The sequence below is a fragment of the Apium graveolens genome, chromosome 6 (genome assembly GCF_009905375.1).
Source record: "Apium graveolens cultivar Ventura chromosome 6, ASM990537v1, whole genome shotgun sequence".
Taxonomy (NCBI): Eukaryota; Viridiplantae; Streptophyta; class Magnoliopsida; order Apiales; family Apiaceae; genus Apium; species Apium graveolens.
The window spans coordinates 195,874,583-195,900,274 of record NC_133652.1 but is presented as its reverse complement, the minus strand read 5'-3'; the positions used below and the strand labels follow the sequence as shown (position 1 = coordinate 195,900,274).

Below are 25,692 nucleotides of genomic sequence, written 5' to 3'. Positions count from 1 at the left end.
TACAATTTATAAAGTTTCCATATAGGACGTATCCTAAAACTGTTTGGTTCATCTTATGCATGGTTGAGCTTGCTTGTCCATTTTTAGCACAAGCACGGAGAAGTGTAAGAAAAACTATGGAAATGCATGTGAACTATCTAACTCCCTTCGAATAGTACGAGTACTTAGAAAAAATAGTAAAAGAACGAACAAACGACTTAAGAAAGTTTAATTAAAATCCCCGAAGGGTAGCAAAGTTAAAATTTTAAAAGTACTTTACAAATTGAATAAAACATAAAAGCTAAGCGCTCGGCTTAAAAGGCTCAGACTCCTCGGAGCTACTCTCTGAAGTCTCATCGGATGTTTCCTGAGTTGGCCCCTCGGAGGTTTCCTTAGAAGTCTCCTTGGAGGTTTCCTTAGAACTACCCTCAGACGCCTCAGGTGCCTTTGGAGATGCTGGTTTTGGGGGCTCCTCAACTCTGCCCTTTTTTACACTTGGCTCAGCCTCTTCCTCGGAGGAGGATTCCTCTTCCCCGGAACTGGACTCGGGCTCTTTTCTTTTCAGTCCTTGGCTCATGACTGGTGCTTTGGACGAAGAAGCCCCATGATCAGCAGAAGGGGCTGCTCTATCCTCCTCACGAATGAGATCCACTACTTTATCTGTTATTCCCCTCAGCCTTGAGATCTTAACAGGACAAGGGAAGGAAGAATCCTCAAGTATTTCTGGATACTCGGCCTGTATGGCCTCGACGGCGGCATCCCGGCCTTCTTTGTAGCTCATAGGGTGAGTGAGGGCGTCGTGCTCCTCCATCAAATCCTTGAATTCCGGAGTGTCCTTCCAGCCATCAAAATTCTTTTCTTTTTGGTCGTTCAGAACACAATTTGGGCTCGAGCAACCTCTAAGTCAGAAGTCGAGGAGGCAAGCTAGGCTTTGAGGCTCTCGATTTGCTCATTGGCCTCCTCAAGCTTCTTGTTGGTGTCGTCATACGCCACCTTCTAAGCCTTCGCTTGATGGAGTGCCCCTTGAAAATGAACATTAGCCTGAAAGGAAAGGAGAGAAAAGAAATAATGAAGTTTCTGCTAAGAAAAGGAATGAAATGAATATGAGGGAAAAATTATTTACCGTCGTCATGGCCTGAGCCCCAAGTAGCTCATTGGATTCCAAGTCTTATAGAAGAACAAAATCTTGTTAGTCAACCGGGGAGATAGACTAAAGCGACCATTCTTTGGCATGCTTCGTATTTTCGACAATCGTGTCTTTTCCCCGGATTCCCCAGGCAGGTTGGAAGAAGGCCCCTAGCTTCTGTTTGGTACGCAGGGGTTGGCTGGGGCCTTCCTCATCCCCTTCCTTCGTATGAAGGAGAAACTCGGGGAAGCGATCACCCAGGTGTGGGTACTTCAAGACTTTCCCAGCCCTTTTCATCCTTGTGGTTTCCAAGTCCTTGGGCTTGGTCGCCTCTACGAACTTCTCAGCAGCTCTATGAAAAGTTTAAAAATTAAAACCAGAAAAGGACCAAACTAAGTATGCAAAAGTTTAAGGATAAAGGTTGGAAATTACTTCTCATAGATACGGGAGAAATGCCGCGCTCGACCAAAACTGTCTCCTTGATGAGGTCCAGGAATGAGATGTCCCATTATCCTGGGTGAGGAGATTAAAAGCTGTTGTCTCTTCTTCAGACAACACAATATCATTAGGGCTTCCATATACCACTTGCCTAAAAGATGAACGGAAGAGCGTCCCCTAGTCGCCGCCTTCCCAAACCAAGTACAAAAATTCCTTTTTCCACCCAAAATTGTTGTCAGGGATGGACTTCCAATTAACAATGTGGGGAATTGTGGGGCGTTGATTCAAACTGACCCATCCCGGGTTCTTATCAGGACTATTTTTAAACTGGAAGATCTTCCAGAAAACAGCGACAGTTGGGGCCACGTTGTGCTTAGCACATTGTGACAAGAAGCAAAGTATTAACCTCCACGTGTTAGGAGGGAGTTGACAAGGATTGATTCCTACATCTGCTAAAAGAACAGGAATAAAAGGGTGAAAGGGGAACCTGATTCCGGCTCTGAGAGTGTCCCTGTAGACGCATAAAGCGTCCTTTTTCCAATGACAAGCCCTGTCTGCGGCGCTTGTGAAGACCAACTTGTAGGGCTTCTGAATCTTGAAAATATTGACTAGCTTCTCTAGCTCTTTAGCATCTTCGAATGTGCTGATATGATCAAACGCGTCCAAATGAGCATCATAGGGGTACTCATCCCCACGAGTGTTGATCATATCGATCAAGGAGGAATACCTTGAACGAATAGGGAACTCATTTAACTTTTTAGCTACATTTATCTAGGCCAAACGAGTAATTCTTTTGTCTGCCATCTAAAAAGGTACAAAAGAAAATAGTCAAGCATAAATCTCGGCACAAGTCTAGGCAAGAGAAGTAAAGGAAACAAAAATTAAAAGTTTGGGAAAAATGAAGAAGAGTACAAGAAATATGCCTAGGAGTTTAGAGAACCTGAAGAAAAATTGAAGGAAAGCTTTGAAGCTCTGAGAAAAAAGACCTAGAATTTTTTAGAAGAGGAAGACAACAAGTAAGAAATGAGAAGTGAGTAGAAAATAGACCTCACTCACTTTCTTATATAGGCAAAAAAAGAAAAGATGAAAGGAAAAAAAAGGCCCATTAAGTTGAAAGCCCAAAGAAAAAGCCCAAATTCTGGAACTTTCCAGAATATCCTTGAAAAATTCTTAAGTTCTGGAACTTTTCAGAATATCCTTGATAATTCTTACGGATTTCTAAAAACTATTAAAGGAAAATAAAATCCAAAAAGGATTTGGAAAGATAGAGTCCCAAATCAAAGCCCAAATCCAAAAAGCATTTGGAAATATGAGAGGCCCAGATCAAGGCCCAAATCCAAAAAGGATTTAGAAATATGAGAGGCCTAGATCAAGGCCCAAATCCAAATAGGATTTGGAAATATGGTAGGCCCAAGTCAAGACCCAAATCCAAATAGGATTTGTGAATATGAGAGGCCCAAAACGAAGTCCAAATCCAAAAAGGCTTTGAAGAAAATTCGACCACAACACAAGTTGTTAAAACGACTTGGATCCAAGTAGAATTTCAGCTCGTGAATCCTGGTCATATTACTTCGATTAGAATCCAAGAAATGGCAAAAAATTCGACCACAACCCAAGGAGTTTAAACGACTAGGATCTAGGTCGAAATTTAGGTCGTGAATCCTGGTCTTTTTACTTCGATTAGAAGCCAAAATTGATCCAAGATTTCGACCAGAATCTAGATCGTTTAAAAGACTAGGATTCTAGTCGAAATCCAGCTCCTGAATCCTAGTCGAAAATGTTCGACCAGGCCCAAGGAGCTGGCCAGAATTTCGACCAGAATCCAGGTCGTTCCAAACGACTAGGATTCTAGTCGAAATCCAGCTCGTGAATCCTAGTCGATAATGTTCGACCAGGCCTCAATAGCTGGCCCGAAATTCGACTAGGATCCAGGTCGAAAAAAGGCTGAAATTTGGAAAAATCCCAGAAATTAGGAATAAATTCCAGAAAATTAAGGAAAAATCCCAGAATTAAGGGAAAATTCCAGAAAATTAGGAATAAATTCTGAAAATTAAGAAAAAATCCCAGAAATTAAGGGAAATTTCCTGGAAATTAAGGAAAATTCCCAGAAGTTAAGGGAAAATTACTGGAAATTAAGATAACTCCTAAATAACAGGAATAAAGGCAAATCGTTGTAAATGTGTAGGTCGCTCCACACTTTACACAAAAACGATACCCTGTAAGGGAATGAATGAACTTAACTTCTGCGAAATCTTTTTACGGTTTCCCAGAAGTTGGGGGGCAAATGATAGGGAATAAATAAACCCCGTAATTAATATCGCATTAATTATATCAGAATTAGGTTGACAGCTAGGCCCATTTGAAAGGGCCCAAAACCCTGAATATTAATTAATTTCGTAATTGATTAATAAGGGATAAAACAACTGTTAAGATGAGTCCTAGTGAGGACATAAATCCTTGTAGATCAGCCTCCAAAGGACCTAATGGGATAAGGAATCAGTTTCCTACTTTCTAGGACTCCAAAATCTATTCTAATTCATAGACTTGACCACTAAGTCTCATAACCCTAATCCAATTCGAGGACTCCCAACATCTATATAAGGGGCCTCATTCCGCAAATCAGAACTACGTTTTTGACTTGATTCTTGACAATCAGCAAGGTACGTAGGCATCTTATTAAGGCAGATCGAGTCACGAGACACAAGAGCAGTCAAATCAAGTCTCGAAGCTCACGAACCCTGGTAGTAAGTACATTTATCAATATACCCTAGTTTTTTTTACCCATAACAGTGTTTGTTTCAAATATATATTATAAAATAAAAGTAAGAAGAGTAAAGAGGTTAGTTAAGATAAGGATGGAGAATAATATCTTAGAGGATATTAGTGATTTAAGGAATCACTAGATACTGTTGGAATAATTTTTTTCTCCATATTCCTTATATTAAAATTTAAGACTCCAAATAACTAAGCTGTTGGAGTTGCCTTGGAGATCTATAACCTCTCATAGATGCTCTTATACTTGAAGTATTAATCCCAGTAGGAATGTGTTACTCTTTTGGATAAAATAAAATATCATTTTTAACCTCAAATAATTTGATTTTTTTTGTTTTTGACTTTAATTAATTTATTCTCCAATTTATTTTTCATTATTTGTTTGTACTCGAATCAAAAAGGCAGGGAGGGTCGCCTCTTTTATTTATGCCTAAACCCCCATAAACCCTACCCCATTTTCAATTCACTCTGCAGAACCCTAAAAAATCCAATTGCTAATTTGTTTACATCAAGAACAAAGATGAAGTCAGTATCAGCCCAAGTGACATCATCAACTCCTGTCTCTTTAGCCAAAGCCTCTAAAATCCTCTCCAATTTCATCTCCATCGATAACGGTGCTTCTCACACCGTCTCCGTCTATCTCCGCCGCGCCGCCGTCTCCTTCGCGGACTTGAACCAGTTCCACAAGGACCTCAAATCGTCCTACTCCTCTAAGCCTCGCAAGAAGCACACTCAGATTATCGCATTTGATTTCGAACAAGACGAGCCGGAAAATGAGGGCAAAGTGAAGGAGAGTGAGGGCAGTTTGGGAATTGAGGGGGTAAAGAGTGAGGTGAAGAAGAATAAGAAGAATAAAAGGAAAGGGGAGGAAATTGATAATGTTTCGGGCGAGTCTTCAGAACCGAGTGGGGTTAGGAAGAAGAAGAGGAGGAAGGTGGAAGGTAATTGATAAGCACGGTGATAATGTACGTCTTTTATATTGTTGTTATTGTGTAATGCAATATACTTTTTGTGATTGTGCGACAGAGGATAATTTGTGGTGATTGCTAGAGGGATAGAGAGTGATATATTATTGTAGCTCGTTCAGTGGAATATAATGAGACTTGTGATGTTATTGTTATATTGAGACTTTGATCATGATGTTTGAATTAGATTTATTTAACTTGGTATCTAATAGATATTGATTTTATTTTAAGGAAATTATTAGTGTTTTCATTTTTTTATGTTCATTTATGAGTTGTGACTTATTTATGGGGTGATACTGTTTGTTTTTTGGATGAATTATGAAATTGAAGTGCATGTTTGAACTTTGAAGCTTTCAGCTATGTTAACTGCAATAGTCTCTGTAGAATGCTGTTGTACAATGAATCAATGCTTGACCGATTTACCTGATAATTAGTGTTTCCTCCAACTTGGTTGTTACCAGTGTTGGATTTTGCTATTAAATTGGCCCTGCTTACTTGTTACTGAAATTACTTATTACTGAAATATTTTACTTTTTTCTACAAATAAGTTACTTATTATGTGAAATTAAGGAAAGCCAAGCATATCCATTATATGTTTTAACGTCTTCTGTTTCAACATGTATGAACTAATAATTACTTACGACTGAATTTGCTGAATAGTGAATACGGATGTGTAGAGTCAGCATTACGCCTAAATGAAGAGTTTGTCTGAAATTGGTCAGGATTTCATCTACACGGGGACAAGTGCAATTTCATGGTGTTCTCTGTTTTACTGAAATATTTTCTAAATGCGGCGAGCAGAAAAGGGTAAATTGAAAGTTGTTTATATGAAAGCATCTTAGCTGCAAATATCTATAACTAACTTCGTGATATCTGATTTTCGATGGATGCTAACCAACAGGCTATTTAGCAAGCCTATCTCGTTGAGTGATTTGGATTCGTTCCAAATGGTGTTCATTTTTTTTCCTTTCACTAAAAAAGCTGACTGAACATATGCGAAGCTGATGCATATTACTGATAGAATAGCATATTAAAGTTAGTTTTTAACTTCCCAAGTGAATTTCTTGTAGTACAAAAATTAATACTCCCTCAGTCCCGGGTAATTGTTATCGTTTATGAGTGAGTGTCCGACACACATTTTAAGATGAATATAAAGTATAATTCTATAATTTTTTTTTAAAATTTTCTTTTTCTGAATAAAAATAGAATGTTTAAATTATTTTCAGAAAAAGAATTTTTTTTAAAAAAATTATAGAACTATACTTTCTATTTATCTTAAAATGCGTGTCGGACACTTGATAACAATTGGAAGGGACGGAGGGAGTAATAATTAAGCAAATCATATGTTGTGAGAACTTTCTAATTTTTTAGCATGTACTGAAGCTTATCTGGTTTTTTCTGTGACCAATATTTGACGTGTCATGTTTATGCATCAAGATTCTGCTGTACTATTTCACAGAATACTATCTCTGCAAATAAATTGCGGCAGTCCTGCTAATTTGTATATTAATAAGCTGTAGGCCTGTAGCCACTCTGACATGTTTTTAACTACATAAGGTTTAAAGGAAAAAAAATGTTGGAAAGCCTGGACTGGTTGCAAATAAATAGAAGTTGTTTTACCTATATTACATGTGAAAGATATTTTCAGCCTTACACATGCATGTTATCAACCTTTCTGGTTCAGTATTATATTCGTTTAGAGTAAAGGAAAACTAGTAGCTAACTCTTGAAGTGTAAGAGTCACTTGATCTTTATTTATTTTCTTGTCTTGTCCAAATGAAATATCCTACAAGAGAAATAGTGAAAAACTAAAAAGGAAGATTTCTCAGACGGTGGATGCATAGGAATGATGGTATATTTGTGGCAGCCTGTCAGGATCATTACAAACATATTTTCTGTTTACAATATCTCTTACTGGGAGTTAGTGGTGTACTTTCTGCTTTTCTTATGTTTATCACAATATCTCTTATTGGGAGGTAGTGTTAGAATCATACGGTCATACATCATGAACTGATCCACTTCTTTTTGAGTTCATTTCTGGTATAGATGAATAGTATTGATACGGTTCATTCGTCAAGTTCAGGGCTGTGGGGGAATTGGCAATCATCTGTTGTACAAGGAACCCTTCGAAGTTTTTACAGTGAAACATTTCTGCCAAGACAGAAGAACAATAAATCTATTATATATTATCTATTATCTATCTAGTACCCCAACTTCAAGTTTTGGGGAAACATTTTATTCAGCTTGATTTTACTTTTATGCCCTATTAGAAATGCGTTTGTCCGCCTCCTCCAACCCGCTATTCTGCATTCCAATTACGGGTTTAGCACTGTGTATTAGATTTTAAACCCAGTATCTACAAAGAATGTCGTTGGACGTATCAAATGTGCTTTCATTATGTGACATCCCTCTTCTTCTTTTAAGATGTGTTGATTCCAAATGTAAATTTGTGCAAGCTAAATAGGGTTAAATTTTGGCCACCATCTCCGCAAGCTGCGATTGGTACGTATTTGTCTCCCCGTGAAACCTATAGATGTCATATTATGTTTAGACTTGTACTATTTTGCTGCTCCCTATTATTTTGGGAATAAGTAAAATTAGCCTTTACTGGCAACTTTCAGTTTGTTATAGAATTCCATCTCAATCATAAGTTTAATTTCACAATATTTCTGTTCGTTATATCATGTCTTAAAAGACTTTGCTATCAAGTTGCTTGGTGATTGGTTTGGGGGATTCTTATATTCAGCTGGGCAGCAAGCAAATCAAGCCTTTCAGGACCAGTTATCAGCTCTCAGTTTTACCAGGTTAAGTTCCTCATGGTTTTTAGGTGTTACAACAGGCAGTTGCGCCTCATGTTGCGCGTGATTGGATATAAATCCTTGCAGATTGGCAGGCCATGTCATTAGCCTCCTTTGAAGTGAGAGCTGAACTTTTCCCTGGAAGAGTTTTAGTGTGATACTTGAGGTCTGGGCAACTTATTTATTTATTTATTTTTATTAAGTGTTGGAACTTCAAATATAGTTACAACCAATAGAGACATCACTACTCAACACCGAGATTGTAGAATCCAAAGTACCTTTAAGGATAATGAACCCTGAAATTGGCTCTACCTGAAGCACATCCAGTTCATTAATCCGGAAGAAATATATTCAGTTCTTCCCTTAACAACGGCAATGGAGAAGACTGTTGGCACCAGAAAACTCAGAAGAAAATGCGCGAGTATCAGATTTTAAAATGTTGGTTACCTTCGCCTAAGAAGTTACTTATGCTTATTCATTTCGTAAATAAATTTGTTCCAATCACAAAAAATATTTTATAGGATACAAGTTATGGATTCAACTTCCTTTATTTTTTTTTGTACAATTTGGCCTCCAACTCTTATGTTTTTTTTTAATGTGTAGTTTGACTTTCTAATCAGTTTATAAAATTACAATCTGACCCCGTCTGTTGGCTGTGCAGCCGTTTGAGATGTGCCCAACAGTTAATTGGAGCTAAAGAAACACCATGAGGTTCCATTCTATGTCCAGCTGTTGGTAGGAGTTGTCCCACATCGTTTGTGGGAGGGGCAGTTTGCTAGAATATAAGGAGCCAAGATAACTCCAATTAGTATGAGGCCTTTTGGGTGTGACCCAAAAACAAACCCGTGCGGGCTCGGCCCAGAGCGGACAATATCATACTAATGTGGAGTTAGACCTGCTCAGCAAGCCCAACAAGTGGTACCAGAGCTTCAGGTTATAAACGGTCCATAACAATCTCAGATGGGCTCCAGAAGTGACCTAGGAAGAGCCATATGAGCTTTCCCCAGAATGGGCTTAAGGAAAAGACAGACGAGCCTTCCAGTATGGGCCTAATGGGAGCAGATAGCCAGATGGACTTTTAGTATGGGTCGAGGGGGAGCCTGGTCACATTGAAGGAGGCAGAATCGACTGGTGTCGGGCCCGATCTGTGAAGGGGGAGATTGTTAGGAGTTGTCCCATATCGTTTGTAGGAGAGACAGTTTGCTAGTATATAAGCAGCCATAAAACTCCATTAGAATGACGCCTTTTGGGAGTGACCCAAAAACAAACCCGTGAGGGTTCGGCACAAAGCGGACAATAGCATACTATACTAAGAAGTACCATAGGTTCCACTCATGGAACCAGTTGAGATGGGAGAAAGGTTTGGTAACTCTGTACAAGTCTTGTTTGAGCCGGAGGCACAACATAAACATAAATAATTTCTATTACATGTAAAATACAGATGTAGCCGTCAAACACACAAGACATGAACACATTTGTTTCTTTTCAAATGTTATTCCATTGTTTACATGAAACATTTATGGATGTTAATTTTTTTTATTTTGGTCTTATTCAGCAGAGCACAAGGTTTTACTCCAGCGGTAGGATGCCCTCCAACTATCGGGTGAGGTAGTTTCCTATTTACTCGAAAATATGAAATGAAATGAAGACACTTGCACAACTAGCAGAAATACTTAAGGCCTTCAGATCTGATGCTCAAGGTCTTGAATAGAACAGTAGAAAATATCAATACTTTGAGCATGGTTTTGAACTACGGTTTATTTGTCCCAAATTCTCTTTTAAACATTTGACCCTGTATAAATGTGGGTCGAATTGTTTGTTGTACTAGTTGCAGGCTGTATATGCCCAAGCTTGTGAATGTAAACCTGCTGTTAGAATTCTTTTCATGTAGATTCTGCAAAAAGATAAAATCTAATCTGTATGGAGCTCGTTCATACTTTCAACTAAGAAATCATCTCGATTATTTATTTAATTCAAACATCTTGTATTGATCGATCATTTTGCATGGAAAAAGAAGAATAAATTCAATATACGCAAGGATGGAACATTAACATTAGGCTGTCAGGAATGCCTGTGATTGCTTCTCATATCGGAAATTGGCCTTTTTAGAATCATCTGCTGACCAGATAAAAATACCATGCAGTTTCCCCTGTTCTTTAAGCTTGTTACACGCCTTAAAGAAGCCGCTTTCAGGTCTCAAGCCACCGCTGTTATCCGTCCCAAAGCTCACTAGGAGCTTGCCGCCTTTGTAGTTTGAACTTTGAATCTCGAAATACCGGAGAAACTGAGAAATAGTTGTCCCCTTCTCATAGGCATAAAATTGGAAGTCAACCATGTCTATAAGATGGCCATTCTTCTTCCAAAGGGCCAAGTAATATGGCTGGACAGAATCATTGTCATATGGTGCTATTGAAGTAAAAGATACAACTTTATTTTGCTTTAGGTAGAAGTAAAGCTTTCCAATGCATTCAGCAAACGTGTCAGGATCTACGTTGTTGAAGTGTTCATAATCTACATCAATTCCATCCAATCTGTACTCTTTAGCTAACCGAGTAATAGAATGAATCGCATTAATAAACCACGTATTGATTGTTTTAGCACTGAAGTTTACATATTTGCCATTAACAGTGTCACCTGCAAGGCTCATTATAACCTTTACATTAGGATGATGTGCTTTGATGGAAGAAACTGCAGAAGGACTAAGGTTATTAGAATCCCAGAAGACTCTGAAGTCTCCATTTGCTGGGATAGGAGATTTTGAATCTGTATAATCAATGGCAAAGGAAAGAAGGAAATGGAAATCAACTTCTGGATTGATGGGAACTTCTGAGAAGATAACTTCTGTATTTTCTGAAGATTTTTGCATTTGTCGGGGTTGTCAGGATCAGTGAAGTCGTGAAAAGTAGTTGTAGAAGGACAAAGAGAGAAATCTTTGGTGCATCCATAATTAGTACTCCAAGTTATCAAGTTAAAGCGCATATTTACTTTCTAAAGTTCTGTATAATGACTCTTTAAATAAGCAGCATTGTGTCCTATTGCGGTTTAAGAAAGAACAGATAGGAGTTTGTTTGTGTTTACTGTCTTGTTTACCAGACTGCTATATATTTTTGAATTATGTACATAGTAAAAGTTATTTTTATGTATGTTTTCTCATTGTTTCTCCGGATCATACAAAGCTTATGCGAAGTCACCATATATGTCTGCACATCGTTCGCCTATGTGGTGAGTATCTTCATGCGCTCAACTGGTTCTGCAGACGGTGATAACCCTAAATATGAGCCCAGTTATAGGAAAAATAACTCTTTTTATTTATACTTTATTTTTCCAACCCTTTTACAAGATAATTATTCTATATTTATAGGGAGTCCGTAATGGGTTTTCTCCTATACAATTGAGCCTCTTTTGGGCTTTTTATTACAAATCTCTATTCTAAGATTCTAATTTCCTATTTGGAATACTTCTTCTTTCTATCTTCTTTCTTTGATCCAATATTTCTCCCGCGCGAACATAATTGCAACATCTTTAGATTTGCTGTTTAGGCTCCTAATTAAAACTTGCACACAAGAATTAAAATAAAGAAAAGATAAGATAAATGAAAATTTTATTTAATTATTTTTTGTTATATTTTACTTTACTTTATTTTGTGCGCTGTTGTTTTTTATTTATTGTTTTGTTGTTTTTTTTATATAGAAAACGGGATGTGAATGGATAAAAATGAATGAGCAGCCTATACTAATTTGAATATGAAGAGTCTCTTCATCTTCCCTGCCACTTAGCCAAAGGAAAGTTACACTATTTGAGGAGTTTTATCTTCTCTCCGTCCTCTCATTGCACCTGTAAATTTTCTTGTTCACCAAACATTACTGCTTTTAGTTTAATCATGAGTCCTTAGCTTTTAGGTTTTCCATTTCTATCAAGATTCTTGAATCTTGATCATTCCATTCTTAAGTTGTTAATTAGTCACAATGTTCTTGATTTGATTTTCATGGCCGACCTAGGTTCTTCTTCTTCTAAAACAAATCCTTTTCGTAATCCTGATAAACGTCCCCTGGAAGAGGGTGATGAAGAATCATCCATTAACCTAGATAATTTAGAAACTCCTAATCTGAATTCTTGCAAATCGTTCATATTCATGAATGAAGAAGAGCTTTTCTCTGGTGTTGAGATAGCGTCTAAGGTTTCTCCACCGATAAGTCCTCATTGTTAGCGTATAGAGAGAGAGTTCTTCGTGAGAGTCTGCAATTGGGGCTTCTTGAATTTCCTCGTGGCTGTAGTCTCGATTACATTAGCCATTTCTCTAATCATAAGTTAAACATGACTAAGTTAGGATCTTGGGCTGATTTAAAAAATGGGTATAGGTCGATCGAATGTGGGTGATACCGGAGTTCGGGATGCACGGTATGCCGTTAATCATGTTTGAGTACGGGCTCCGGCTTCCGATGCATCCTTTTCATTTAGCGATGTACGAGGCTATAGGTTGTGGAATAGCGCAGTTATCGCCAAACTCCGTTGCTAAGATAAGTGGCTTTATAGCCTTTTGTAATGAGCGATATCGAATCCCTTCTATAAAATTGTTCTTTTCTAAATACTGTATTCGATATCACAATGGGAAAGTTTATTTTGATACTTAAAGTAAGCGTCCCAAGATCGTCAGTGTTAAGTCTTCTAACTCGGGTTATCATCCTAAATGGGTATACATATGTGGTAGAGACTTAGAATTTGTTAGGCCATGTCGCAAGGCAACACAATCTACCCCTGAGTATCTGAATAACCTTGATAAGTACGATGCTACATACCTCGATGAGTTTCAGGAATCGAGGCCCGTTTATATGCACAATGATTTAAAAGACTTTAAATTTTTAGAGAAACATCATCTTAAAGAATTATTATTTATAATCTGGGGAAGAATTATTATTTTGCTATTTTCTTTCCTCACTTTTATTTTTATTCTTAATAACGCAATATTCCCTTTGTTGATTCTTTTCTGTTTCAGTCGCTGGGAAATCCTTGAAGAAGTTGTCGGAGAGTGGAGTTTTGGTTGAGATGGATAAAGCCATGATGATGTTAGTCAAGAAGTCAAAAGCTGGGGCTGTCGATATGCCGAGGGTTGAGGAAAATTATTGAGCTGTTGGATGATCGAGTAAATAAGATTGTGGGCGGTTCCAAGCGTATTTCTTGTGAAGGAGCTGGAAATCCTTCACGAAAGAGGTCCATGAGTGGAGTTGTTGAGGCTCCGGAGGTTGCTGGTAAGAAAATTTCTGAGGATGTTGCAGGAAGTGGTGTGAATAAGACCTTGACTATAATTGGGAACCGGGGAATCATGCTCCCAACCGTCGACCCCGAGTCCTGCAAGGAGGTTATTCATGTTGAGATCCGGCCCTCTGAGGGATGGACTGCTGGGTCGACTGTCCCTCTTCGGGCATTCCGCGTGTTTAATCTTCCACAAGACTCTAGTGCTTATGCCAAGAGATCTCAGAGTGAACTTGTTGATCGATGTCTGGGGCGTACTGGGAGGGTATTTATATTGTTTTTGTTATTTTGGTTTTGTTTAGATTCTGTACTTAAGAACCCACTTTTACTTATTCTCGACTTAAGCTTTTTTATGATTATTATCTTTATTTTGGCAGTATTTGTCTGATGTTATGCACATTCTTGAGGAGTACAAGGCTGATGAGGGTAAGAGCCCTGCCTCGAAGGTCGAGGAGAAGCGAGACTCGTTGAAAGATGAAAAGAAGAGACTGGCAACTGAATTAGCTGAAGCCAAGAGTCGTATCGTCAAACTTTCCAAAGCGAATTCTAGCTATCGGACTAAGGTATGTTATTTTACTTTCACTGTCATCTTATTATCAATGTCATTATATTTATATATGTTTAATTGTAACAATAGAAAATTCTTTATTTTACTTTCCACGCCGTCTTTTACGTGTACTTTAAAGTATGTATTTGTTTTTTGACATTTGTCGAATGCAGATAAGTGATCTTTAACTTGCCAACGACCGTCTTAAAAAAGAGTTGGAGGGTATAGGGTCTTGAGTGAAGTGTGTGGAGGTCTCGTTGGGTGATGAGATGAAGCGGCGCGAGGCTTTGGATATCGAGGTAGCCAACCTTCGCGAGAAGAATGAAGCCCTGGAGAAAGCAAATTCTAATTTGAAGTAAGAAGTAGAGAAATGGGTCGAAGATATTGCTAGAGCCCTGCGCGACGGATATGGCCACTGTTATAAGAGTATGGAAACTGCTGGACTCGATGTGTCGGGTCACTGCTTCGAAGATTATCTTCACGACTACGCTGCGGAACACAAGGAGAACGAAGCGACTATTGATACCATCGACCCTTGAAGGCGAGGGATGCCTCGTTTATGATGTAATTCCTGGATTATGGTTTAATTGTTAAGTACTTTTATGGTTACGTTATGGTGAAGTGACTCCTGTCATCTTTTTAAGATGATAATTGCTATTTTCATTGCTTTGGATATTCCTTGGTTTTAAGCCAAAAATTCGACTGAGTTTGAGGATATAATTTATCAATTATAGTTGCTAAATTATTTTGACATTTGTATTTCAGATCTTATAGCCAAGGTTTATATTCTAGTAAATCTTATATAGTGTATATGTGTGCTTCTTTCTGTTATTATGTTGATTCAGTGATATGTGGAAGCGTAATTATTTGAAGAAAATGTGATGTACTTTGATATTTGCAAATATAACGTGTTAGGAATATGTTATGTACTTGATGATAACTTGAACAAAATACTTAGTAGATTTTAATTAAGTGTAATTGTAGCTTTCAAAGGATGATCATTTCAACATCCGTTGAAAGAGTAGCTTGTGTAACAATAAGTTTAGTAGCACATTCCTGCATATCAAAATAGCTTCATGAAATAGATGCTATAGAATATATAGGTCATGTTAACTACTAGATTGATATGCAAGATAGGTTGGTTAATTGTAAATATCAGATGCCTTGTAATCTTGCATAAATGAAATGAAGTTAACTGCAAAGAAATCAGTCTCAACGGATGTTTATTAAAGTTTCAACGGATGATCAACTAAAGCTTCAACGGATGATCAACCAAAGTTTAACGGATGATCAGCCACAGTTTCAACGGATGATTTAATGAAGCTTCAACGGATGTTCAAATTCAAAAGAGCAGTTGATAGTGACTTGATAGTCACATGCGTTGATTATATGAAAATGGAATGTGGCAGCCTATTTGTAGGGTTTAGAGAATAAAGAAGCATTTCCATTTTCCATGCTAAATAGAGGATATTCAAAGATGCTAGATTGAGAAATGAAGCATCATGAAATTAGACTTGAAATGTTTTGTCTTATTTACTTGTCTTTTTATCATGTAACTTGGTGATATATAAACCAAGTGTAGCAAGTTGAATAGCATCCAAGTAAGTTAGCATTTACAAGAGAAATAGATAAGGCAAAATCTGAAAAGAATTTCTCTGTTCTTGTTGTTCAACTTGTAAGCAGCTGTGTATAATTTTGTAACACAGAGTTCTCTACTTAATATATATCTCTGGTGGAAAAGTTAAATCCACCAGAAAGTTTTTAAGTACTTGTATTTAAATACTTTGTGTTTTGATTTCTACACTACTTTTATTCCGCACCATTGCTAGATCAAACACAGTTATTCATTTGTAGAAGAATTATTCTTAAAATTAAAAAGAAGCCAAAATTCCATTCAACCCCCCTTCTATAATTCTTGTTTAGATTGTTTGGGAATAACAATTTATATCAGAGCAAGCTCTTAAAGAACAAAGAGTTTAAAGATCACAACAACTAACAAAATGAGCAAGAAGGATGTTGGAGTAAAGATTTCATTTCTGGACAAAGACAACTATCACCACTGGAAGGTGAAGATGCACCTGCATCTCCTATCTCAAGATGAAGCATATGTGGACTGTATTTAGAAAGGTCCACGTGTCCCTATGAGAGCTGCTACAGGAAATGAAGCATCTGTCCCAAAGCCTAGAGAAGAATGGTCTGATCCAGGCATTGAACAAGTTCGTAAGGATAAAAAGGCCATGAACATTTTGTTTAATGGTGTTGATGGTGACATGTTTGATAATATCATAAACTACAAAACTGCTAAGGATGTCTGGGAAACTATTCAAGTTATATGTGATGGAACTGAGCAGGTAAGGGAAAACAAAATGCAACTCTTGATTCAGCAATATGAGCATTTTCATAGTGAAGAAAGTGAGTCCCTTACTAACATATTTAGTATATTTCAAAAGCTACTAAATGCTCTAAAGTTGCATGGAAGAGTCTATTAGACAAATGACTCAAACCTCAAATTTCTTAGATCTCTACCAAAGGATTGGAAACCCATGACAGTCTCACTAAGAAACTCTCAAGAGTACAAGGAATTCACCTTTGATAGACTGTATTGAATTCTAAAGACCTATGAGCTTGAAATAGAGCAAGATGAGAAACTGGAGAAAGGAAGAAAGAAGGAAGGGTCCATGGCATTAGTTGCTGAGCAAGAAAAGGAGAAGGAGACAAAGGTTGAATCTGTTGAATCTGCACCAAACCCTAGAGTTTGTGAAGGCAGAGGAAAAAGGCTAGTAGCTGAACATGAAGACCAGCTTAGTCAAGATGACATGGATGACATAGATGAGCATCTTGCTTTTCTGTCCAGGAGGTTTGCCAAGCTCAAATTTAAGAAAATTTTTGGAGCAACCAAGTCCAACAAAAATATGGTTGATAAGTCTAAATTCAAATGTTTCAAGTGTAGTTTGGTTGGTCATTTTTCTAGTGAATACAAAAAGTCTGATTTTGATAAAATGAAGTTTGAGGCTGTTGATTATAAACATAAATATTTCGAGTTACTCAAACAAAAGGAAAGAGCTTTCATCACACATGAAAATGATTGGGATACAGATGGATTAGAAGATGATGAAGATACAAACTATGTCAATCTAGCACTTATGACCAAATGAGATGAAACAGAGGTCAGTTCATCAAGTAATTAGGTAATCACCACCAAATTATCACATTTATCTAAAGTTGAGTGTAATGATGCCATAAATGACATGTCTACTGAATTATATCATCTGCGTGTTACACTCAAGTCTCTCACTAAAGAAAACACTAATCTTAAAGAGAACAATATGTTTTTAAGTGAAAGAAATATTGTGTTAGAAACTCAATTTATTGAGTTTGGAAAGCTAAAAATAGAATGCAATATTGTTAAAGATGAATTGACTGATTCTGTTATGCCCTCCAAACCCGGGGTCTAGATTTGGGGGTCACTAACCGATAAATAAAACTAAAATAGGCATAGCAAAATAATATAATAGATATGACCCCTTGCATGCAACTGGATCGATCACAGGTTATAGTATGAAATAGACACTAAAACAAACCAAATATTATTACAAGCCGTAAGTCTATTTAGTTTTATAAACTATTCAAAATTTTATTAGAAACCTCTAGACTATTCATGCGTCCCAAATAGTCTACCTGGAAAACACACCAAACTATTTACAAGCACTCGACTTCTGGTCAAATCTGGTACTCAGGCATGCTCTGGCCTAGCTGAAATAATCAGAATAATAAACAAGTATGAGCGAAAAAAATGCTCAACAAGCAGTATAAAGTGTGCTTGAAATGATAAACCATATTTTGATACTAACTGAATAACAGGATAAAACCAGTGATATTTGATCAATAATAAAAGCTAAACAAGCTATCAACAATAAACGATAATTTTTTTTAGATTGGAATCTATCACCGACGGACGTACTATCACATGCTGATCAGCCCGTGTGATAGCACTGGATCATGGTTCATAGAAACATATACCAAAACACGAGTACTCAAATAAAAAAGGTAATATATCTTCCTGTGGCATAAGTTGTGTCATAATATTTCATCTAACACTTGGCCCTCCGCTGGACCGTCCGCTCCGGTCACTTACGCAGTCATCCAATCCATAAAACATTTTAATTTAATGAGCCGATTCAAACGACATCCTTAACAACATAACTCTCCACTTCTTATGGTCCAGAGTTATCTCAACAACTGATGGTAAAATAACTAGAACAAATAGTTATTCGCTAATCTCATCTCAAAGTTCCACTGTATAGAGTAATTTGTAACGAAATATAAAATGTTTAACTATTCTGAACTTAGAATAGTATAAAAACTTATATAATGGAGTTCAGAATCAATATCACTCGAATGATAAGTGAAGATATAGATATTTGCATAACTGGATTCATAATAAACATCACTTAAATAATAAGTAAAGGTAAGGATACTTGCCTGGTATGCTCGATAACTTCTTATTATATCCCTGGCTTATAGCTGCTGGCTACTGACTCCGTCTAATACTGGAATGCGCTCCTGGCAACTCGATTCTATAAACAAAAGGACTATCTTAACTGACATAACCAAACTTAATCGACGCAACTATACGTGTTGACGTCTATCCGATCGTTTATACTAATCATGGCATTCTAAAACTGTAAACAGATACATTCATATCACATAGCACATAATCATGGTATTCATATAACACAAGTCATATATTTCATGTAACACTTAAATCAGATAGTCAAAAGATGAGTCTCAATACATTCAGAACTGAAATCAGGTTAATAACAGTATTTAACGACTAAATAGCGACTCAGAATGATACACAATTCAAATGACCTTATAATACAAAAGAAATTAGGACTTGAAAGTATTTTTATTGAAATTGTAATGTTTTTCTGAGTCTGTACGCGTTCGTTTCGTATTAAAAGGACGAACGATTATTTACTATGAATAAAATAAGAATTAAATGGAAATAAATCAATTAATAATAATATTAATTGATTTTTAAATACTAAAATATAATTTTTAAAAGCTTAAAAATGATTTTTAGGAATTATTTAAATTAATTATAATTAATTATATTTTATTTAACTATTTATAAATAAAATTAATTGATTAAATAAATTAACCAATTAATTAAATCTATAAATAATTAATTAAAAACAATTACAGATAATTAAAACAAATATGAATTTTTAAAAATAATAACAGAATCAATTTTTAGAATTTAAAACAATTAAGAAAATAATTTTTAGATTTATAAATAATAAGTAATTGATTTTTTAAAATTAAACTAAATGATTTTTAGAAAATTGAAAAAGGAATTTTGAATTTTTTTTTAAATTAAAATCTTGAAACACAATTGGAAATTGGGGTTAGGGTATCAGGGGATCAAACCCGGGTCGAAGGACCGGGTTGAAACCTGGTTATGAAGGGGAAACCGGGTCGGGAAGAACTCCGACCGGTTTCTGGGTAATCCCCAGATTCCGTCGGGTCCTAACCGACGCCGGTGACCCATTTCTGGCCAGATAACACTCCCTTCGAGCATTTTAACCCAGCGATTCCGTCCCCACGACTCCCCTAGCTCAAATATCAACACAACAACAAACAACGTTGATTCTTTCGTTGATTCTGACGAAAAAGATTGGACGTTGGTAGTAAATCCGGCGAATTCCAATCAACACAAAATCATAACCAAACTTCAAGTTCTTTATATCAAAACAACCCTGAAACTCATAGTAATTAAGTACTACCATTCAATTGAATCACCAATTAACGAATATCTCAAACAATTCGATTAATTAAACAAGAAAATGATGAAGGTCGTTTTTGAGATTCACCATACCTTAATTAACGATTCAGGTATCAAAATGATGGGCTCGAGACGAGCTTTAATTTGATATATAGATCGTTAACATCAGATTCTTGAAGCCCCTGAAATCGAGTAATCTTTGGAACAAAATTAAGAACCCTAAAACCTAATTCCCAAATTGATTTTTTGATATTTAGATTATTTTTAGTAAATTAAGAAAACAAAAAATAAAATAAAACAGTTGAAATCTGCTATTTATATTATTGAAAATTAATACCCCAAAAATCAAATAAGGGTGTTTTAATCTCTTAATTAAAAGAATTAGGCCCAAAATAATAATTATGGGGAATAATTTTTAAAGTAATAAAATATAAAATTTATGTCAAAATTCCGCAAAAATTATAAATAATTCAAAAATATAAAAATATTGGGTGTTTGAAAGAGGAATAATTCTATAAAAATAAAAATATATATTTTGTGGGCTTTGATGTCCCGGTGGGTTCCCGGTTAGTTGATTTTTGAAAATAGAACGATTGCTAAATTAACAGAAAATCCCGAAAACACATAAAATGCATTCCAACGCATATAAAACGAGATAAAACGAATACCTCGATAAAAACGCAAATAAATACGAGTCCATATTACAGATCGATTCATATAAATGTAGTTTAAACCTATGATCCAGAAATCGCTAGGCGTGTTGATAAGTGGATTTTATTTCCACTTGGAATGCTTTATTACAAGTTTAAATTGGTGTTTTGGACTCAAGTTGTTGGTATATTGATGTGTTTTTGTGTTATTGCATTTCAGGTATCAGTTATATGAAGAAAAGAGTTTTTAAAGGAAATCTGTTGAAAAGTGATCAGAATTGGAAGCCAAGGCCATTTTCAAGTTGTAGAGAATCTCGTTAGCTTCGCTTGGGCAGTTGAATCGCCTAATTCTGACGAGTAGAACTCAAGTTATGGCCAAAACAAGATTCATCAGAATATTTTCCAGTCAGTAGCTAAGCGCCCGCTCAGGAGAGCTGAGCGGCCGCTCAGGGCGCGGCTGGTCACTGATTTCGCTGAAAAAGCCTTTTTTGAGTAGAATTTGACGATTTTAAGGGCCGAGGTCCTCTAGGGGCGTATATATACTTAAAAAAAAGGGTTTTCATCATCCGAGAAGATTGGGATACCAAGGAGAAGGCCTAGAAGCACAGAACAACTCCGAAAAAGAAGATCTTGTTTTCAACTTGTGATTCTTTAAATTAGTTGTAACTTTGGATGCTCGTTTTCGTTCTTGTTGAACCTAGATCTCGTTTATTCGTACTTTGATTATTATTTAGTTTATTAAGACCTTGTTTATACCATGCTTTCATTGGAACCCATGGTGACGATGAGTTCGATTATGGGTTAATCATTGTCATGGGGTTCTAGCGGATTTACTTATGAATTTCAATAATTAATTTGTTTTGATATCTTGGTGTGTGGTGATTGATTGATATCCTAGTATTGGTTATGCTTATTCGTCTTATGTGCGTAGCTAACATATAAGATAGCGTGTTAATCTCTATTGAAGCGACAGTGAAAATAGATGTTTAGAACTTGCCATGCTAGCATAGGTTCATGTATGTGTATGCATGATTCGTAGGTAACTCTAACCGTTTTACTTGCCTTATGTAATCAAGATAGATAACTTGTGCTTAAACCGTTATGTTGTCAAATTTTATAGACATATAGGGTCTCAATATAATTGGTGCCTATTCAGCTTCTATCTCTTTTGTGGATGTCTGGTAGAATGGTAATCGTGCAACGAAAGTTGGCGTTTATCAGTTTCGTGTTATCTGATTAGTGTCATCACCATCACATGCTAAAGTTAAGAAAAATAAGGCTATTGAATGAAGTATTTAATGAAGTTAGGATCCCATGTTTGTCATATATAGTAATTCAACTTCAATTCTCTTAGTTAATGTTATTTAGTATAATCTCTTAGTTTAATAAAAACCCAATTTGTTATTTGTCTTAGCATTGAGCGATAACCATACATTGTTGCATAGGTGCATAAATTGAACTTAACCTAAACCAGTCTCTGTGGGAACGAATCTGATTTATATCTTATACTACTTGCGAACGCGTATACTTGCGTGAATATTAGCGCGTGTTTTCGCCCTAGCAAGTTTTTGGCACCGCTGCCGGGGACTCGGTGTTAATTTTTAGTTTATGTGCTTGTCATCAGTGGTCATTAAAGTTCACTGGCTCGGATTCTTTTACTTTCACAGTTTATTTGTTTGTGTTTCAGGTACTCATTACAATGGGAGATCCAGCAGCACGAACGAAAGCCTTGATGGACTTTTCTCAACCCAAGATCAATGATATTCAATCTAGCATTATTCGGCCAGCTATCACAGCTAATACCTTTGAGATCAAGCCTGGCATAATTCAATGGGTGCAGAATTCAATCCAGTTTGGGGGTTCTTCAAGGGAAGATCCCAATACACACATTAGGGATTTCATAGAGATCTGCGACACCTTCAGGTTAAATGGTATTTCTGAAGATGCTATTAAGCTGAGACTTTTCCCATTCTCTCTGAGGGACAAGGCTAAGAGCTGGTTACACTCTCTACCAGCTGGTTCGATTACTACTTGGGAAGATCTTGCTCAAAAGTTTCTCACTAAATTCTTCCCTATGGCGAAGACAGCTGCAATGAGGAATGCTATTACTCAATTTATGCAGCAAACGTGAGAATCACTATGTGAAGCTTGGGAGTGCTACAAGGAGATGCTTAAGAAGTGTCCTCATCATGGAATTCCTGATTGGATGATCATCACTTGGTTTTATAATGGGTTGGGAGCACAGTCCAGACCCATGCTTGATGCAGCATCAGGCGAAGCATTATGGCAAAGAGCTATGAGGAAGCTTATGATCTAATTGAACTGATGGCTGCTAATGGATATCAGTATCCAACCCAGAGATATCCACAGGGCAAGGTAGCAGGAGTTCTTGAAGTGGATACAGCTACGACTATCACTGCTCAACTAAAGGCGTTGTCTATGAAGATCGATTCTCTGGCTAACTATGGTGTTAAGCAGATAATTAGTGTTTGTGAGCTGTGTGCAGGTCCGCATGCGACAGAGCAATGCGCTATATCTAGCGACTCAGCTCAGTTTGTGAGCAACTTTCAGAGATCGCAACAACCAGTTCAAGACACTTATCATCCTGACAACTGGAATCATCCTAACTTCAGCTGGAGCAACAATCAAAATGTGATGCAACAGCCGTTCCAGCCGTTTGGAAATAAGCTGTTCAACTCTCTTGGTTTTCAGCAACAACTCCAACTTCAACAACAAACTCATGATACAGGTCTATCTTCGAATGAAAAATCTGAATTAGAGGAGTTGAGGCTTATGTGCAAAAACCAGGCTCTTATATGCCAAAGCCAAGCTGTTTCTATCAAGACTTTGGAGAACCAAATAGGGCAAATTGCTAATGCCTTATTGAATCGACCACCAGGAACGCTTCCTAGTGATACAGAAGCCAATCCAGGAAAGAGGGAAGTTGAAGAACATGTGAACGCCATCACCTTAAGGTCTGGAAAGGTCGCAAGCCCCCAAATTCAGCAAGACAAAGAGCCTGAAAAATCTCAAGATTCAGAAAATGCAGTTATGGCTGAAGAAGATGTGCAGAAGGAAGTAGAGGTGGAACCAAGGAAGACTACTGTGGAACACACTCCTCCTGAGGGTAATACAGGGGAGAAACATATTTATCCTCCACCTCCTTTTCCTAAAAGGATGCAGAAGAAAAAGCTGGATAAGCAGTTTGAGAAGTTTCTGGAGGTGTTCAAGAAACTTCATATCAACATACCTTTCGCTGAAGCTCTTGAACAGATGCCTAGCTATGCGAGGTTTATGAAAGGTATTCTTTCTCGGAAAGTGAAGCTCGATGACTTAGAGACCGTTGCTCTCACGGAGGAATGCAGTGTTGTGCTGCAACAGAAGTTGCCTACGAAGCTTAAAGATCCCGGAAGCTTCACTATTCCTTGCACCATCGGAAACTTGTCGTTCGACAAGTGTTTATGTGATTTAGGAGCTAGCATCAATCTGATGCCCTTATCTATCTTCAAGAAGCTTGGTCTGCCTGATCCGAAACCAACATACATGTCATTGCAACTAGCTGACCGTTCCATCGCTTATCCACGAGGTATAGTGGAGGATGTCTTGGTCAAGGTGGATAAACTATTCTTCCCTGCTGACTTTATAATTCTTGATTTTGAGGAAGATAAGAAGATTCCCATCATCTTGGGAAGACCATTCTTGGCTACAGGCCGAACTATGATCGATGTGCAAAAAGGAGAGCTTGCGATGAAGGTTCACGATCTAAAGGTCACTTTTAATGTGTTCAAGGAAATAAAGTTACCCATAGTTAAAGAGGAGTGTTTTAAAGTAGAGCAACTGCAGGTTTTGAATGCACCTCCGTGGAAGAGGAAGTTGGATGTGCCATTCGATTCTCTTGGGTTAGCAGAGCTGAAAATTATCAGGAGCGTCTCGAGCCGTCTATTGAAGATGCTCCCATACTTGAGCTCAACCCACTACCAGATCACTTGAGTTATTCATTCTTAGGTGCACCCACTGACAAGGGGTTTGGATATATCTTTGATGATGAAGAGGGTAGCCGAACGGATCCTCCAGTGCCTATATAGGGTTCTTCTCATGTGCAGCAGGTAGTTAATATGACTGGTATTGGTGATGAGCATTACAGGCGAGTAACTAGGCGTATGGAGGCCATGCACGACATTCACTGTCATTTTGCTGCAGATTTGACACATGCTTTCGGTACTGTTGTTCGAGACACTGGTGGCGAGGTTGATTGGCCACCTGATCCTTCACCCGAAGAGGGTGATCTTTCCGACGACTAGGTATGCATGAAATCCTTATTATTACCTTCAATGAGGACATTGAAAATTTTATGTGTGGGGGTGATAATGTAAGGATTAGTAGTGTGTGTCCATATAGATTCATATAAATTTATGTTGCATGTTTAATTGTAGTTCATTCATATTTTTGTATGATTGTTCATTTAGGACATATTTGTTTGTTTTTATGTGATTTCATATAGTTGCATTTGCATGCATATTTAGCATGATCCCTTAAGATGAACTATGATATTTGATAAGTTGATATTGACTTGAGTGTGGTGATGACGAATAGAGGGATGTTTAAGTCTTAATGAATTGATTTGCATGTCGGAAACAAATATTTTCACAAGTCTTATAGGGTTGCTTTTGATCTAGATCATGATCATACTTGTTTGTTGTTGAGATTTAATCACTTGGTTATATTTAGAATTTTTGATATTCTCGTAATGACGTAAAAATACTGATCTTTTTTTATCTGGAGAAAAACTTGGATTTCATTGCTAGTTGTTGTAAGGCTTGGCGTCAAATGGCTAGTAGTCGGCTCATATTTTTATGAGTAGTCTAGGGTTGAATGAGATGGAGCGAAACACACTCATTCAGAAATTGTTGGAAAAAAAAAGAAAAAAAAGAAAAAAAAGAGAAAAAACAAGAAAGAAAAAAAGTATGTGTTTATGCATAATTGATCAAGAGTGAGCTCTTTAATACTCGAGTTATTAAGTTCTAGGGGACTTTGTGCCTAGTGACCTAAGGCTTTTATAGTCTGGGATCCGCTAACCTAACGCTCGCTACATGGGTATTATTGTATAAGTCTTTTGGGACCTCATTCATTGCACGATCAAATAAGCATCTTTGTTATGTGTTCAATAATGGTGTAAATCCTTGTATAACTCTAGTAGAAAGGAGGTGTTGTGAGTCATAATGCGTTTATTGTCTATTCTGTTTATAAACTTTTGATTGTTTCGATGATAGATAAGTTATGGTTATTGATCTAGTATCGAGAGTATATCTGTTAAGCATCCACACACTCACGTTTCTGGTTTGTGAGTTGGTTTGTGGGATTTATTCGAGCTCTGTTTAA

General features: G+C 37.0%; 1 protein-coding gene, 1 non-coding gene and 1 pseudogene across 2 annotated transcripts; 1 reads left to right on the top strand and 2 right to left on the bottom strand.

The window, feature by feature from the left end:
* Positions 1-4,712: 4,712 nt before the first annotated feature.
* LOC141666984 (uncharacterized) lies at positions 4,713-5,515 on the top strand. Its single transcript, XM_074473253.1, has one exon. The coding sequence runs from the start codon at positions 4,836-4,838 to the stop codon at positions 5,262-5,264; it is 429 nt and encodes a 142-aa protein (XP_074329354.1). The 5' UTR covers positions 4,713-4,835; the 3' UTR covers positions 5,265-5,515.
* Positions 5,516-10,039: 4,524 nt separating this feature from the next.
* On the bottom strand, positions 10,040-11,023 carry LOC141665663 (chitinase 2-like; annotated as a pseudogene).
* Positions 11,024-22,402: 11,379 nt separating this feature from the next.
* LOC141670242 (small nucleolar RNA R71) lies at positions 22,403-22,509 on the bottom strand. Its single transcript, XR_012554482.1, has one exon. It is a non-coding gene; the product is annotated as a small nucleolar RNA R71 (small nucleolar RNA).
* Between the last annotated feature and the right edge of the window lie 3,183 nt (positions 22,510-25,692).

Bases quoted from the DNA above. Each gene is read 5' to 3' on its own strand.
- LOC141666984 (XM_074473253.1), top strand. From the start codon at position 4,836: ATGAAGTCAGTATCAGCCCAAGTGACATCATCAACTCCTGTCTCTTTA.